The 18000-nt window shown below is 49.1% G+C and overlaps 1 protein-coding gene and 2 non-coding genes across 3 annotated transcripts; 2 read left to right on the forward strand and 1 right to left on the reverse strand.

Annotated features, from left to right (window-relative positions):
- Nucleotides 1-2146: 2146 nt before the first annotated feature.
- LOC112342583 lies at nucleotides 2147-2307 on the forward strand. Its single transcript, XR_002991009.1, has one exon. It is a non-coding gene; the product is annotated as a U1 spliceosomal RNA (small nuclear RNA).
- Nucleotides 2308-11138: 8831 nt separating this feature from the next.
- Nucleotides 11139-11299, forward strand: LOC112342585. The gene has a single exon (XR_002991011.1). It is a non-coding gene; the product is annotated as a U1 spliceosomal RNA (small nuclear RNA).
- A 246-nt stretch (nucleotides 11300-11545) lies between these two features.
- Nucleotides 11546-12447, reverse strand: LOC112341099. The gene is made up of 2 exons (XM_024660605.1): nucleotides 12059-12447; nucleotides 11546-12003 (listed from the first exon to the last, which is right to left on the reverse strand). The coding sequence occupies exons 1-2, from the start codon at nucleotides 12087-12089 to the stop codon at nucleotides 11546-11548; spliced, it is 489 nt and encodes a 162-aa protein (XP_024516373.1). The 5' UTR covers nucleotides 12090-12447.
- Nucleotides 12448-18000: the final 5553 nt, after the last annotated feature.

The following is an 18000-nucleotide window of genomic DNA, read 5'->3' on the forward strand; positions in this document are numbered from 1 at the left end:
GGTTGCTGCAACAGCTTGGAGAGGCTAGAGAAAGATATCGATGCGATCCCGATCCTCTGGGAGAAGCAGCCGTGGCTACGTACCTGTGGAGTGTGGCAGAGTTCTTCTTCAAGTTCGAGAAGGTGCACCCATTTTCTGATGGCAACGGGAGGATTGGACGTGTCCTACTTGCTTGGCTGCTGCGGGATTTCACTGCTGGTAAGCATTTTGTCTTTCGATCGGCGGGAGGTGGTATTCTAACTAGGACTTCATATATAGCTCTGTTCGAGAGTGATGTAGCCAACAAGATGTTCACGGCTATTGTGAACAGCTTGCTGGTGAGTTAGATCATATGTTGGAGAGTTTTACGTAAATAAGATATTTCGTCTCTTTCCTTGAATGTCGCTCGCAGCAGCGGTCTCCACTGTCGTCAAGCAGTACTACTTAGCGAAGGGCGGAGGCGACGCCTGTGAAATCGCCAGTGCGAGTTCTTGTTTCCTGATGGACGAAGGCCAGATCGATCGAGGTACCCAAAGTTTCTAGTTCTGTGGACGCTTTGTCCTTGATACATGGTACTATGTTTGTGCTTTTGCGAAGAACTTCCAAAGGTTTTCCACGAGTGAAAGTGGACTTGAGTCGCCAAAAGAACCAGTTTCGAAGGTTTTGTTCTTGACTGGAAGTTTTGATCTGACCAACGATTCTTGACAGTTCCAGACCAAAGTAGGAAGATGCAACTGGCATGAGACTTTTTTGATGCTGGCTCTTGTTCGTGACCAGGTGTTTGCGTGCGTGAGTTTGTTTGTGTTTTGAAACTTTTGGATTTGCCTTTCTTCCTACCGGTGATACTTTGTTTGGAAAGATGGCGACTCAAATTTTTAGAGCTTTCAATTGTTGGCTGGAGCCTGAGAGCTTTGGATTAGTCAAACTGAATGTCCGTGGGCCAAGAAAAATTGTTCTGTTGTTCCAAGCACTCGAGTCAGCGAAACTAATTCAGTGACATGACATGAATGGTCAACAATGGTCAACTACACGCTGAGGTTTTCTAAAAGTTCTACGCTGACTGTTGAGATCATACAATCGTACTTCTCGGCCAGGACAGCGAAACTGAGGTGCCTTGATGCACGAGACCAGACAGTGGTGATATTCCCCATGATTTCCAAGCATCTGTGCACTGAAATCAAGGGAGACATTGGCTTTCTCACACTTGCTCGCCACCAAGTATGAGATTCACATTTGTTCCAACAAGATCAACACGACCAGTGTTAAATGTACCCCAAGGGTTTTGATCCTTCAAAGAGCTAATCGATGTTTGTATTCCCATACACGTCCGTTATGTGGTCTGGCCAAGTAATTCCCAGCGTTGTTTCATGTATACATTCTCCCCCGCTTACTACCATTTTGGACTTTCTTTTACGACACTTTCCAAACGCTTTTTATTTTCAAGACGAGACAGAGTTGAGACAGTCAAAAAAGGATTCGCCAAAACACAAGCAGAAAAGAAGGAGAAGTAGCAGAAGAACAAAGAGATGAACAAGTATGAAGTAGAAGAAGAAACAAAACAACTCCAAGAAAACCAGGATGAGCAATGAGTTCCATACCTCTCTTGTTGATGGCCTTGGCAATGCAAGCCTCCTCCTGTTTCCCAAACTTCACCTCCCACTCCGTCTCCATCACCCTCCTCGCTGCTTCCTTGTCCCGTGCGTAGTCCGTCAACCTTTCAAGGATAATTCACCCTTGCAAATTCCTTTTGTCCAGCCGCTGCTCCAGCTCGCACTTCTTGCAAGTGCACTCGAAGTCCAACCTCGTGGGTAGGCTGTTGGCGGCCTACTTGCTTGCCTCCATCGTTCCCTGGGGCGCAATCTCTGCGCAAGGCTCTTAACCTTGTGGTCGTGGGTTCGAGCCCCACGGCCTGGCGGTAGGGCGGTGCTAGTGGGCTCCACGTCACCCGGTAGCAACTATCCTATCCTATCAACTTTGGTAGGATACCAAGTTCGGAGTTTAAATTTAGGGCTCCCACTATAATCGGAGCCCTAAAAGGTTAAAACCCTAGTACCTAGGTCTTTGACCAAAGAATATGTTGCGCCGATTCTTTACCCTATCCCATATGCCGGGGCGTGGAGTGAGGGCACAAGAGCAGTATATAAGCTAGGGCCTGGGGAAGTGATCCATACTTACCTGGACGGGGTCTATTGGTGATCATGAAGGCCAATGGCCTAGGTTCGGCCTTCCCATTGCACTTCGGCTTGGCCGGCCTACCATCTTCCCAAAGTGGAGGAGTGGACGTCGTAATTTGTGGAAGTTGAGGGCTCGCGTACGCGCGGCCCTCTCCAAATTCTCAAGCTCTAAGATGGACAATTCTTTGGTCGCGGCCCTTTTCAATTTCTATTTGTAAAGAGGGCTTTCTCTTTTGATAACTTCTTCTTGACAAGGTAAAGTACTTTCGTGATACGGCTGGGAGTAAAAATTTCGAAAATACGCCTTATCTTGCGAGCTAAGGGATGAAAGCCACAGAGCAAGATCAGTGCACTGCTGGATTTGCTCGTCACTGCTCTTCAGGTCCTTTCTCATGGCCCGTCGTCGGCTCTCTCTTCTCTCTCGCTCGGCGCTTACCGTCACCGCTCCCTGGCCGAGATGGCTCGAAAGAATAGCTCTCCGGCTCGGAGTCCGGCCTCACCTTGTCCCGGAGATGGCGAGGCAAGTCCTCAAGGAGCACGACGCCGAGTTTGCGAGAAGGCCCCACTACTCCTTCGTGCCTCGCCTCCTCAGCCACAACTTCCAGGACCTCATCTTTGCGCCGCGAGCGATAGCGAGTGAGCGCCGCGGAGCTCTTCACGGCCTCCAAAGTCAGCCACTTGGAGCTGGGAGCGTTTGGATCGATCGTCGAGTTGATCTCAGCTCCATGCTGCACGAGTACTTCACGAACCGTGTTGTTCGGGAGGAAGTCCTACGGTACCGACGAGCCGCTCACTCCCGAGGCCGAGGACTACAAGGAGTCGGATCGTAGCGAAAGAATCCAGATGGCTGTTTGCAGATGATTACATCCCTGCGCTGCGGTGGCTGGACACGCTCAGGACGCAAAATCGTCTCAAGAATGAGGTCTTACCGGCAAGAGCTCGCTTTCTCAAAGCAGTCATCGAGGAGCACGCGGAAGGCTTCGATCCAGGAAATCCCCGGGACTCTGTCGACGTGATGCGGACTCTGGGAGGAGAAAACAAGCTCAGCGATTCTGTTCTTTCTCACGTAAGCTTGCGGACACGGGTGGGCACGCCGACTGGTCGTCCGTAACTTCCAGGGCGACGATCGAATGGGCCGTCTCGGAGCTGATACTAAACCCCAGAATCCAGGAGAGAGAGCTCACGAGGAGCTGGACAGAGTCGTGGGAAGAGATCGCTCCCTGGAGGAGCGGGATCTAAAAGACCTGCCTTGCATCACACCACAGTCCTCGTTAACGTCTGGGCAATCCATCACGACCCAAGCGCCTGGAGCGACCCCGAGCGATTACTGGGCAGCGACAACAGCGTGCTGGGGAATGACTTCGATCTCCTGCCCTTCTCGTCGGGGCGGCGCCGCTGCGTCGAATCCCCGTGTCACGCTCACCTTCGCCTACCTCTTGCATCGATGGAGCTGGCGATCGCCGCCTGGGAATGGCGCGCATTGTCTATCGCTAAAACCCTCTCATTTTGATTTCAAATATTTATAATTATTAAGATATAAAAGTAAATTGCCTATAAAACGGTAATAAATTTAATAAACATTTAACCAATTATAATTAAAAGCAAACCCTTAAATTGTAAAAAAGTAAAATTTCCTTTTCTTACTAATATAAATAAATGGCCAAAACCACAAGTGTTTCCATAGGTTTGAGTGAGAGATGGCGATGGAGAAAGTCGAGAAGCCTGTGACAACGCTAGAAAAGGTGGAGAAGTTCATGGCCAAAGTATTGACATGGGTGGATGCGAAAATCTTTTTAAAAGCCCCTCCCAAGCCGATGCCCAGCATCTGCGATCTTCTCCCCGAGATCAAGCCATGGTGTGCAGTTTGCAAGGACAAGTTCGAGCTCGATAGCGTGGTGAAACAGATACCATGCGAGCACTGTTATCATCTGGAATGTCTTCGCGAGTGGATGGAAAACAATGACTCGTGCCCGATGTGTAGCGCAAAGCTCCCCAAGCCCATTACCTTCCGTGCCATATGGAAAGCAGTGGAAGAGGAAACGCGCTGGTTAGGACAGTAGATTTACGTGTAACAATCAAAGAGAAGAAATAGAATCGATCTTTTCTTTCCATGGCTATTCGTCTGGAAACATGGCTTTGAAAAAATCTGTGTGGCAGTCATGGCAGAGATAGAACCAGGAGAAGTGGCCCTCGCCTTGTAACCTGTGGAAGTTTACGTGAGGCAGGACTCGCTGCGCAAACTCGCTCATCGCAATCGGCACGACTACATCGTCAGTTCCCTGATTACAATCGCCAAGATCAGCAAGCTTTTGGAAAAAACCAAACGAAGAAACACCACCACCTACATGCCATATATGTATTGGTCGCTGGAAGCCGAGGAGATCCGACTGTTCTTGAGAGAAAAGGCCGTGAAGCTTGCTCACGATTCCATCGCCGGCGGGAGGTCTCTTTCGCTTGAGATCGCCCAAGTCGAATCCCCAGTTGTTAACCAGCAAGACTAGCTCTTGAGCCAGCGAGAATGCTCGCTTCTGGTTCATGGATTCCCGGACGTCGTCTTCCCATAATCTCATGAAATCCTGCTGCTCGAAAAGAGCTCGATCCTGCAAAACTCGATGACCTTGAGTCATTCCACGATCAAAACAATGCAAACCTTTGGTCTTGAGGTGGCATACAAGCTTCTGCTAAGCCTGTCGATCTTCTCCAGGAGAGTTCTCCGGAGAAAACCTCCAAGTGAAGATGGAAACTTCCTGGCACAGAAATGGAGCAATCTTCTCCGGAATGACCAGGCCTTCCAGGCTTTGGCCGCTTCGCTCGAGGTGAGATTTCCTCCGCATGGATTTCCTGCCGGAGCAACCATAGCAACACCTGTGTCCAAGAACACAAGCAAGCAACACTCTTGCTAAACTCTCAAGAGAAAAAAGAAAGATGTGATCACCTGCTAATCTCTCTGGAATGTAGTGAATCGCAGCCCAAACGTGAGGACCACCTCCATCAAAGCCCAGGATCCAAAACTGGTCGCCAAAACCGAGAGCGTCGGCGATGCTGATCATGTCCGAGGCCGAGGTTTTGTAACTTCTGTTGTGGTGAGGATCACTCTCTCCAAATCCTGGCAAGTCGTAAGCTACAAGATGAACACCATAGCTATCGGGCAGTGAAGAATTGATTCCGGGAATTCCTACAAGTTGACGGAGCGACTGTAGAGCCCATGAATGAAAAGCTCACGAACCTGCTAGTCTCGATGAGAGAAATCCATGAACAACGAGCACTGTGCGCTTTGCTTGATCGGCAGGGACACCTTCTTCTCGGTATGAGATGTTTCTACCGTCCGGTAATTGGATCCGCCTGGGTGGAATTCGAGCTTTCTGACGATCGTCTGGAGATGCCTTGGGCTGAAACGATCGTGTTCTAGGCCCTGCATTGGATCGATTTAAGCCTTTAATCGATTTAAACTTTGTGGATTGACTGGCTTTCAACCTTGCTTTGTTTCAGCCTTCAACTCTGAAGCTCTCTTTATTAAAAACTACATAATAGAATGCTAAACCAAAGATAAATTTATATTTGTCCTTTTTAAAGTAAAATCTAAAATCACTGGGAATTCTGATTCCATCAACGTCCACACCTGTTCAAGGAATCGTTAGTCCAAAATATTCCAGTCAAGAACACAACACCAAATTGGAAGATCAGTTGCATTCTTCTAGTTTCATCATTCTTGCCACGCACATATCGTATTCCTGGGAAACCTTGGAATTTCTTCGCAAAGAACAGTGTTGACCTGGGCAAACAAGAACAAAGTAACGACATGCATTTGGGCAGACAAGAACATAGTAACAACACTTGCAAGAACAAAAACTTCTTCGTCCACCGGAATCCATCAGGAAGGCTCGCACGGGCGATTTCGCATGCCCCTCGCGTGGCACCTCAATCAGCTGCTGCAATCTACACCATGCGGATAGAACCCTACCCCTTACAATCTTCGTGCCAAAAGTTTAAATCGATTAAAGGGCATATTCTCGTGGTTATTCTTAACGTAAACAGAGGCATATTCTTTCTTTTAATCGAGGGCTAAGGTTGAAAGCCAGTTCTATATTCATTAACACATACATACTTTTACTACTTTAACACTATACATTTGCTTTGGCTGCAAACTTTGTCCAGCCAACATGAATCCCTTCGGCCAAAAGTGCCTCCAACTCCACCGGATGCTGCTGCTGCTCGCCTCTGTTTTTGCCTACTTGTTGCATCACCTGGAAGCACTTAAGATACATGGCCTTGTCCACAAACTTGGGAGGAGCCCGGGGATTGCAAGCCTCATCCCCACCCCGGGGCGCATAGAGATTGTTTGCGCCCCAAGGAACTATGGAGGTAAGCAAGTAGAGCACCAAAAGCCTCCCCACGCGTCCATTCCCATCCCTAAACGGATGAATGCACTCAAACTTGTAAAAGAAGCTGGCGCCAATGCTCAACAGCTTTGCAACCCTGAGCTTGGGATCTGCCGCAAATGCCTCCTCGAGGGATTTGTTGGTGGCTGACAGGACCTGCTCCAAAGCCGCCGGGATCTTCTTGGGATCCATGTAGACATGCTTCCGTCTCTCTGTTGTCAATGTCCACGCCTCGCCCCTCCTAAACTCGCCCGCGTCAACCTCGTCCTTGGTGCTCTCCCCGAGCATCTTGTGGATCCGGAGAATCTTCCCGGAATCTAGGCGTGGAACCTTGTCGGCCTTGGCCTGGGCGTTGACCCAGCACAGGCACCTGTACAGGTTGAGCGTTGACACGAGCTTTGGCTTCCTGTCGCCGCCAAAGCCATCGAGCGCAAAAGACTTTGACTGGTTGTACTGGTCAATGGCATCGCTGACCTCTTCCAGTGTGTCGAGCCCTTCGCCCTCGATGTTTGCCACTTGGAACACGAATTCTTTCACCATTGCTGTGCCCTGCTTGAGCGCGCCGCTCTTCTTTTTGTCGGGCAGGGATTCGTACCTCGCAACGCACTTCTCGATGCTCTTGATCGTCGCCATTATACCTGAAACCCTAGGCTCGAACCTTTTCTATTCATAGGGGAGCCAACGGTGGGGATTCCAGCGTGAAGGGAGGATGGTTGCGATTAGCCAAGCGCTCCAACGGTGGCGATTACATCATCATATCGACGGCCAGCGATCAATGCGCGCCAAGTATATATGTTTGGGGAGAAAGTAGGGTTCTTTATCCTCAGGGATGGGAAAGAACAAATCGGGTGATCCAGCACCAGCGCCAGCGCCAGCGCCAACATCGGCAGATCCGGCTGTGAAGGAGCTATGCAAGAGATTGCTGAAAGCAAGCAAGAAGAAATTGGCAGCTGCTACAGCGGGCGTGGATATTTCGGCCATGGCAAAGGATCCCAGCGATTTCCTCCTGTTCACCCTGGCGGATCGCCGAGGTCTGTGTCCTCGGTGCATTTTGCGAGGAGATTCCCAAGGTTTGGCATCGTCGCTTGCTTTGCGAGACGTTTCTTTTTCCATCAGCGTGCTTTTCTCTTTCCTCCGGAAGCGACATTCTTGTTGTCAGCAAGGGTTTGCGGGAATTTTTGTTTCCTATGTGTCGGTTTTCTTGGAAGATCACTTTGCTTTCCCTTGCGTGATTGTGTTCTTCGTTTGTTAGCCGTTTGTAAGCCGCTTTTGACACTTGTTTTCGCCCAGTTTTGCAAGCTTCACGAGACGGTGGATTGACGATGGCAGTAGCGCGTCTCGCTGTCCTTGTAAGCTCGTCCCGGAAATCTGGAGGCAAATGTAAGTCTCACAGTCGAGAGTGTTTGGATGGCATGCTATTTCTTTGCTCGGGCATGCTTTAGTATTTGTCCGTGTTTGTGGAAGATCACTGTGCTTTCGTCGTTGTGTGATTTTTGTTTTTTGTTTGTGTTCTTGGCTTCGTTTGCTAGTCGTGAGGCTTTTAACACTTTTTTTTGCCATCCTGTCCCAGTTTCTTCACGAGACACAACCACAAAGTCCACAAGCTTTGCAACCTTGTACAAGTCGGCACGATCAAACGCACCACCACTGCTACCGACGAGTCTCGCTGTAAGTAGCGCCTGGTAACATTCTTATGCCTAATGCTTGAAACCAGAAACGAATGGACATCAACTCGGAGACATGTCCAGTGAAGACGAGGATCATCCCGGACATATGGAGGCGAAGGTATGGTTTCAATCGAGAGTGTGAGTTGCTTGGGTGGCATGCTAGTTTTGTTCGAGAGTGTGAGTGAGTGTCTTCGGTGGCATTCTCGTCGTGCACTTTAGCCCAGCTATATCTCTTAAACTTGGTCCTGCGAGCCTCTTCTCACCAGTGCTGTTTGTTTGTTTCTCTACAGGTCTGAGAGAACGGGATTCTCTGAGTAAACTGCACCGGTGTTTTCTACGATATTCGTTCAGGTTTTCTTTGCTTTTTCTTGCTTTTGTGTTGGAGGAACGACTAAAAAACAACGTTGAGTTGCTGCAGGGCTAACCAGTTTTGGACTATCATTCTTACCGGCAGAGGCGGAGCGGGAGCGGGAGCGAGAGAGGCTAGTAGCAGCAATGGATGTCGTTGAGGGATGGGAGGTGGACAAGATCGTCACCACTGACGACCTCATTGGTGTCTACGCTACTTTGACTGGTCGAGCGGATGGGCTGCGGCGCAGCGGGGCCAAGACGATGACAACAGGCGAGAAGTGGCATCACTACGAGCCTTGGAAGAAGCTGCCTGGAGCGATTGAGCGGTTGCTGCAACAGCTTGAAGAGGCTAGAGAAAGATATCGACGCGATCCCGATCCTCTGGGAGAAGCAGCCGTGGCTACGTACCTGTGGAGTGTCGCAGAGTTCTTCTTCAAGTTCGAGAAGGTGCACCCCTTTTCTGATGGCAACGGGAGGATTGGACGTGTCCTACTTGCTTGGCTGCTGCGGGATTTCACTGCTGGTAAGCATTTTGTCTTTCGATCGGCGGGAGGTGGTATTCTAACTAGGACTGCATATATAGCTCTGTTCGAGAGTGATGGAGGCAACAAGATGTTCACGGCTATTGTGAACAGCTTGCTGGTGAGTTAGATCATATGTTGGAGAGTTTTATGTAAATAAGATATTTCGTCTCTTTCCTTGAATGTCGCTCGCAGCAGCGGTCTCCACTGTCGTCAAGCAGTACTACTTAGCGAAGGGCGGAGGCGACGCCTGTGAAATCGCCAGTGCGAGTTCTTGTTTCCTGATGGACGAAGGCCAGATCGATCGAGGTACCCAAAGTTTCTAGTTCTTGGACGCTTTGTCCTTGATACATGGTACTATGTTTGTGCTTTTGCGAAGAACTTCCAAAGGTTTTCCACGAGTGAAAGTGGACTTGAGTCGCCAAAAGAACCAGTTTCGAAGGTTTTGTTCTTGACTGGAAGTTTTGATCTGACCAACGATTCTTGACAGTTCCAGACCAAAGTAGGAAGATGCAACTGGCATGAGACTTTTTTGATGCTGGCTCTTGTTCGTGACCAGGTGTTTGCGTGCGTGAGTTTGTTTGTGTTTTGAAACTTTTGGATTTGCCTTTCTTCCTACCGGTGATACTTTGTTTAGAAAGATGGCGACTCCAGTTTTTAGAGCTTTCAATTGTTGGCTGGAGCCTGAAAGCTTTGGATTAGTCAAACTGAATGTCCGTGGACCAAATAAAATTGTTCTGTTGTTCCAAGCACTCGAGTCAGCGAAACTAATTCAGTGACATGACATGAATGGTCAACAATGGTCAACTACACGCTGAGGTTTTCTAAAAGTTCTACGCTGATTGTTGAGATCATACAATCGTACTTCTCGGCCAAGGACAGCGAAACTAAGGTGCCTCGACGCACGAGACCAGATGGTGGTGATATTCCCCGTGATATTCCAAGCATCTACGCACTGAAACACTTGCTCGCCACCAAGTCTGAGATTCACATTTGTTCCAACAGGATCAACACGACCAATGTTAAATGTACCCCAAGGGTTTTGATCCTTCAAAGAGCTAATCGATGTTTGTATCCCCATACACGTCTGTTACGCGGTCTGGCCAAGAAATTCCCCGCGTTGTTTCATGTATACATTCTCCCCGCTTACTACCATTTTGGACTTTCTTTTACGACACTTTCCAAACGCTTTTTATTTTCAAGACGAGACAGAGTTGAGACAGTCAAAAAAGGATTCGCCAAAACACAAGCATAAAAGAAGAAGGAGAAGAAGTAGAAGAACAAAGAGATGAACAAGTATGAAGGAGAAGAAGAAACAAAACAACTCCAAGAAAACCAAGCGTCAGTGACCAAGATGAGCAATGAGTTCCATACCTCTCTTGTTGATGGCCTTGCAATGCAAGACTCCTCCTGTTTCCCAAACTTCACCTCCCACTCCATCTCTATCACCCTCCTCGCTGCTTCCTTGTCTAGTGCGTAGTCCGTCAACCTTTCAAGGATAATCACATTGATATCGTTGCCAGCCGTGAACTTGGGCACCGCCTCCATGATCACCTCTACTGCCGGAACAATCCCCTCCGGCAAGCTCCAAGGATGAGAGGCAGTGCGTGAGAGCGATCCACTGGTCGCTCTACGGGTTGTACTACCAGGAGGTGCAGGCTGGAAACGTGGTGGTGCTGGTCGCCAACATACTCTCCAGCTTCGATCCGGGCCGGATTGATTCCTCCCTTGAACCGGAACTCGAAGTTGACCCCGGACAAGTCCCTGTAGCAGCCCGTCACCCTTGCGAGATCCTTTTGTCCAGCCGCTGCTCCAGCTCGCACTTCTTGCAAGTGCACTCGAAGTCCAGGGTAGGCTGTTAGTGGCCTACTTGCTTGCCTCCATCGTTCCCTGGGGGCGCAATCGCTGCGCAAGGCTCTTAACCTTGTGGTCGTGCCGGTGAAGGCGTACTTCAGAATTGACCGTTTGACTAGGTCTTTGACCTGATTCTTTACCCTATCCCACATGCCGGGGCGTGGAGTGAGGGCACAAGAGCAGTATATAAGCTAGGGCCTGGGGAAGTGATCCATACTTACCTGGACGGGGTGTATTGGTGATCATGAAGGCCAATGGCCTAGGTTCGGCCTTCCCATTGCACTTCGGCTTGGCCGGCCTACCATCTTCCCAAAGTGGAGGAGTGGACGTCGTAATTTGTGGAAGCTGAGGGCTCGCGTACGCGCGGCCCTCTCCAAATTCTCAAGCTCTAAGATGGACAATTCTTTGATTGTGGCCCTTTTCAATTTCTATTTGTAAAGAGGGCTTTCTCTTTTGGTAACTTCTTCTTGACAAGGTAAAAGTACTTTCGTGATACGGCTTCTCTCGTTGGGAGTAAAAATTTCGAAAACACGCCTTATCTTGCGAGCTAAGGGATGAAAGCCACAGAGCAAGATCAGTGCACTGCTGGATTTGCTCGTCACTGCTCTTCAGGTCCTTTCTCATGGCCCGTCGTCGGGTCTCGCTTCTCTCGCTCGGCGCTTACCGTTACCGCTCCCTGGCCGAGATGGCTCGAAAGAATAGCTCTCCGGCTCGGAGTCCGGCCTCACCTTGTGAGGCAAGTCCTCAAGGAGCACGACGCCGAGTTTGCGAGAAGGCCCCACTACTCCTTCGTGCCTCGCCTCCTCAGCCACAACTTCCAGGACCTCATCTTTGCGCCGCGAGCGATGGCGAGTGAGCGCCGCGGAGCTCTTCACGGCCTCCAAAGTCAGCCACTTGGAGCTGGGAGCATTTGGATCGATCGTCGAGTTGATCTCAGCTCCATGCTGCACGAGTACTTCACGAACCGTGTTGTTCGGGAGAAGTCCTACGGTACCGACGAGCCGCTCACTCCCGAGGCCGAGGACTACAAGGAGTCGGATCGTAGCGATGGCTGTTTGCAGATGATTACATCCCTGCGCTGCGGTGGCTGGACACGCTCAGGACGCAAAATCGTCTCAAGAATGAGGTCTTACCGGCAAGAGCTCGCTTTCTCAAAGCAGTCATCGAGGAGCACGCGGAAGGCTTCGATCCAGGGACTCTGGGAGGAGAAAACAAGCTCAGCGACAACCGCTGCTCCAGGTAGAAAGAAAAAGCTTATCTTGTTCTGTTCTTTCTCACGTAAGCTTGCGGACACGGGTGGGCACGCCGACTGGTCGTCCGTAACTTCCAGGGTGACGATCGAATGGGCCGTCTCGGAGCTGATACTAAACCCCAGAATCCAGGAGAGAGAGCTCACGAGGAGCTGGACAGAGTCGTGGGAAGAGATCGCTCCCTGGAGGAGTGGGATCTAAAAGACCTGCCTTGCATCACACCACAGTCCTCGTTAACGTCTGGGCAATCCATCACGACCCAAGCGTCTGGAGCGACCCCCCAGCGATTACTGGGCAGCGACCACAGCGTGCCTTCGATCTCCTGCCCTTCTCGTCGGGGCGGCGCCGCTGCGTCGAATCCCCGTGTCACGCTCACCTTCGCCTACCTCTTGCATCGATGGAGCCTAAGATCCTCTCATTTTGATTTCAAATATTTATAATTATTAAGATATAAAAGTAAATTGCCTATAAAACGGTAATAAAATTAATAAACATTTAACCAATTATAATTAAAAGCAAACCCTTAAATTGTAAAAAAGTAAAATTTCCTTTTCTTACTAATATAAATAAATGGCCAAAACCACAAGTGTTTCCATAGGTTTAAGTGAGAGATGGCGATGGAGAAAGGCGAGAAGCCTGTGACAATGCTAGAAAAGGTGGAGAAATTCATGGCCAAAGTATTAACATGGGTGGATGCAAAAATCTTTTTAAAAGCCCCTCCCAAGCCGATGCCCAGCATCTGCGATCTTCTCCCCGAGATCAAGCCATGGTGTGCAGTTTGCAAGGACAAGTTCGAGCTCGATAGCGTGGTGAAACAGATACCATGCGAGCACTGTTATCATCTGGAATGTCTTCGCGAGTGGATGGAAAACAATGACTCGTGCCCGATGTGTAGCGCAAAGCTCCCCAAGCCCATTACCTTCCGTGCCATATGGAAAGCAGTGGAAGAGGAAACGCGCTGGTTAGGACAGTAGATTTACGTGTAACAATCAAAGAGAAGAAATAGAATCGATCTTTTCTTTCCATGGCTATTCGTCTGGAAACATGGCTTTGAACAAATCTGTGTGGCATTCATGGCAGAGATAGAACCACGAGAAGTGGCCCTCGCCTTGTAACCTGTGGAAGTTTACGTGAGGCAGGACTCGCTGCGCAAACTCGCTCATCGCAATCGGCACGACTACATCGTCAGTTCCCTGATTACAATCGCCAAGATCAGCAAGCTTTTGGAAAAAACCAAACGAAGAAACACCACCACCTACATGCCATATATGTATTGGTCGCTGGAAGCTGAGGAGATCCGACTGTTCTTGAGAGAAAAGGCCGTGAAGCTTGCTCACGATTCCATCGCCGGCGGGAGGTCTCTTTCGCTTGAGATCGCCCAAGTCGAATCCCCAGTTGTTAACCAGCAAGACTAGCTCTTGAGCCAGCGAGAATGCTCGCTTCTGGTTCATGGATTCCCGGACGTCGTCTTCCCATAATCTCATGAAATCCTGCTGCTCGAAAAGAGCTCGATCCTGCAAAACTCGATGACCTTGAGTCATTCCACGATCAAAACAATGCAAACCTTTGGTCTTGAGGTGGCATACAAGCTTCTGCTAAGCCGGTCGATCTTCTCCAGGAGAGGTCTCCGGAGAAAACCTCCAAGTGAAGATGGAAACTTCCTGGCACAGAAATGGAGCAATCTTCTCCGGAATGACCAGGCCTTCCAGGCTTTGGCCGCTTCGCTCGAGGTGAGATTTCCTCCGCATGGATTTCCTGCCGGAGCAACCATAGCAACACCTGTGTCCAAGAACACAAGCAAGCAACACTCTTGCTAAACTCTCAAGAGAAAAAAGAAAGATGTGATCACCTGCTAATCTCTCTGGAATGTAGTGAATCGCAGCCCAAACGTGAGGACCACCTCCATCAAAGCCCAGGATCCAAAACTGGTCGCCAAAACCGAGAGCGTCGGCGATGCTGATCATGTCCGAGGCCGAGGTTTTGTAACTTCTGTTGTGGTGAGGATCACTCTCTCCAAATCCTGGCAAGTCGTAAGCTACAAGATGAACACCATAGCTATCGGGCAGTGAAGAATTGATTCCGGGAATTCCTACAAGTTGACGGAGCGACTGTAGAGCCCATGAATGAAAAGCTCACGAACCTGCTAGTCTCGATGAGAGAAATCCATGAACAACGAGCACTGTGCGCTTTGCTTGATCGGCAGGGACACCTTCTTCTCGGTATGAGATGTTTCTACCGTCCGGTAATTGGATCCGCCTGGGTGGAATTCGAGCTTTCTGACGATCGTCTGGAGATGCCTTGGGCTGAAACGATCGTGTTCTAGGCCCTGCATTGGATCGATTTAAGCCTTTAATCGATTTAAACTTTGTGGATTGACTGGCTTTCAACCTTGCTTTGTTTCAGCCTTCAACTCTGAAGCTCTCTTTATTAAAAACTACATAATAGAATGCTAAACCAAAGATAAATTTATATTTGTCCTTTTTAAAGTAAAATCTAAAATCACTGGGAATTCTGATTCCATCAACGTCCACACCTGTTCAAGGAATCGTTAGTCCAAAATATTCCAGTCAAGAACACAACACCAAATTGGAAGATCAGCTGCATTCTTCTAGTTTCATCATTCTTGCCACGCACATATCGTATTCCTGGGAAACCTTGGAATTTCTTCGCAAAGAACAGTGTTGACCTGGGCAAACAAGAACAAAGTAACGACATGCATTTGGGCAGACAAGAACATAGTAACAACACTTGCAAGAACAAAAACTTCTTCGTCCACCGGAATCCATCAGGAAGGCTCGCACGGGCGATTTCGCATGCCCCTCGCGTGGCACCTCAATCAGCTGCTGCGATCTACACCATGCGGATAGAACCCCACCCCTTACAATCTTCGTGCCAAAAGTTTAAATCGATTAAAGGGCATATTCTCGTGGTTATTCTTAACGTAAACAGAGGCATATTCTTTCTTTTAATCGAGGGCTAAGGTTGAAAGCCAGTTCTATATTCATTAACACATATATACTTTTACTACTTTAACACTATACATTCGCTTTGGCTGCAAACTTTGTCCAGCCAACATGAATCCCTTCGGCCAAAAGTGCCTCCAACTCCACCGGATGCTGCTGCTGCTCGCCTCTGTTCTTGCCTCCTTGTTGCATCACCTGGAAGCACTTAAGATACATGGCCTTGTCCACAAACTTGGGAGGAGCCCGGGGATTGCAAGCCTCGTCCCCACCCCGGGGCGCATAGAGATTGTTTGCGCCCCAAGGAACTATGGAGGTAAGCAAGTAGAGCACCAAAAGCCTCCCCACACGTCCATTCCCATCCCTAAACGGATGAATGCACTCAAACTTATAAAAGAAGCTGGCGCCAATGCTCAACAGCTTTGCAACCCTGAGCTTGGGATCTGCTGCAAATGCCTCCTCGAGGGATTTGTTGGTGGCTGACAGGAGCTGCTCCAAAGCCGCCGGGATCTTCTTGGGATCCATGTAGACATGCTTCCGCCTCTCTGTTGTCAATGTCCACGCCTCGCCCCTCCTAAACTCGCCCGCATCAACCTCGTCCTTGGTGTTCTCTCCGAGCATCTTGTGGATCCGGAGAATCTTCCCGGAATCTAGGCGTGGAACCTTGTCGGCCTTGGCCTGGGCGTTGACCCAGCACAGGCACCTGTACAGGTTGAGCGTTGACACGAGCTTTGGCTTCCTGTCGCCGCCAAAGCCATCGAGCGCAAAAGACTTTGACCGGTTGTACTGGTCAATGGCATCGCTGACCTCTTCCAGTGTGTCGAGCCCTTCGCCCTCGATGTTTGCCACTTGGAACACGAATTCTTTCACCATTGCTGTGCCCTGCTTGAGCGCGCCGCTCTTCTTTTTGTCGGGCAGGGATTCGTACCTTGCAACGCACTTGTCGATGCTCTTGATCGTCGCCATTATACCTGAAACCCTAGGCTCGAACCTTTTCTATTCATAGGGGAGCCAACGGTGGAGATTCCAGCTTGTTGAGCGCTCCAACGGTGGCGATTACATCATCATATCGACGGCCAGCGATCAATGCGCGCCAAGTATATATGTTTGGGGAGAAAGTAGGGTTCTTTATCCTCAGGGATGGGAAAGTAGAAATTGGATGATCCACTTCGTGACCAGGTGATTTGTGAAACTTTTGGAGGTGATATTTTGTTTGGAAAAATGGTAAGGCACATCGATTCAAGTTTTAGAGCTTTCTTTTTCTCTCCAGGTTTTAATCGTTGGCTGGTTAGTTCTTGCGACTGAATGTCCGTGGGCCAGGAAAAATTGTTCTGTTGTTCCAGGCAGTCGATTCAGCGAAACTAATTCGATGACATGACATGAATGTTCAACAACGGTCAACTACACGCCTAACTGTAGGTTCGTTACGAGTTGAAGAAGTTAGAAGAAAAAGAAACAAAACAACTCCAAGAAAACCAAGTGTAAGTGACCAGGATGAGCAATGAGTTCCATACCTCTCTTGTTGATGGCCATGGCAATGCAAGCCTCGTCCTGCCTCCCAAACTTTACCTCCCACTCCATCTTTATCATCCTTCTTTGTCCCGTGTGTAGTCTGTCAAACTTTCAAGGCTAATCACATTGATATCGTTGCCAGCCGTGAACCTGTGCATTGCCTCCATGATCACCTCTCACTCACGCACTGCCTTTCATCCTTGGAGCTTCGTCGCCAACATACTCTCCAGCTTCACCACCATCCAGGCTGGATTGATCCCTCCCTTGAATCGGAACTCGAAGTTGACCTCGGACAAGTCTCTGCGAGATCCTTTGATCTAGCCGCTACTCCAGCTCCCTCTTCTTGCAAGTGCACTCGAAGTCCAACGTCGTGGGCAGGCTGTTGGTGGTCTACTTGCTTGCCTCCATCGTTCCCTGGGGCGCCAACGCGCCCCTAGGCGGTAACGAGGTTTGCAGTCCACGAGTTTGTGCCGTATACCTCAAGTGCTAGTAATGCAACAAGGCAAGATGGTGGCGAGCATGATTTGCATTGGCTAGACAGCACAAATGTCCGCAATTGCCCACTCACTTTTTCTGATGGTCCTCTGCGGAGATTGAGGAGCGACGCCTGTGAAATCGCCATCTTATGAAAGAATGCGGCTTGTATGCCAATTTGGTGTTCTCTAATGTTTTCCAGTATAACATTCTGACTGGAACTTTTGATCTGGATTGTCCGAACTATTCTTACTATTTCTTTTGTTTTTTATGCTTGTCTCTGATGTCGCTAGTTTCCAGACAATGATTTCAGTGCTGCTCATTTTCCCTGAGCATTGAACAAGGACAAAGAAAGGCATTTAGGAAGCACAACTTTGTCGGGAAGGGTTTATGAGTTCTATGCTTTTCCGCCAAGTGCTGTTTCTAGATATTAGAATCGTAAGGAGTTGAGGACGAATCGTTGCCTCCAGAATGCATGGTGATACTCCCAGCCAAGCATTGGTGCGGTCGTGCCAAGGCATTCCGCTGAAACAAGGACGCACTGGCTTTCTCACATTTGCTCACGGCCAAGTCCGAGTTTTTTGTGGTGATTGTAGACGAACTTTTGAGAATCGAGAGTTAAAATGCACCCAAGAAAGTTAGGAGAGTTAGAATTCAAAGAGCCAAGTCTAAAGGACTTTTGCAGTCTCATGCAGTGGAATTGACTGCGAGCGATCGCCTCCTTTTCTTTCTCCTCGAAACTTGTCACGGGAGCTAGGACGTTTTTAAGTTAGCATAACTGTATTACTTTGGAACATACACTTCTATTCTATATGTGCTCGGTTGACCAAATTTGTTTTGCCAAGTTTGTCATATAAAGCCTGGCATGACCATCGTTCT

This window comes from Selaginella moellendorffii, unplaced genomic scaffold, assembly GCF_000143415.4.
Source record: "Selaginella moellendorffii unplaced genomic scaffold, v1.0 SELMOscaffold_2, whole genome shotgun sequence".
Taxonomy (NCBI): Eukaryota; Viridiplantae; Streptophyta; class Lycopodiopsida; order Selaginellales; family Selaginellaceae; genus Selaginella; species Selaginella moellendorffii.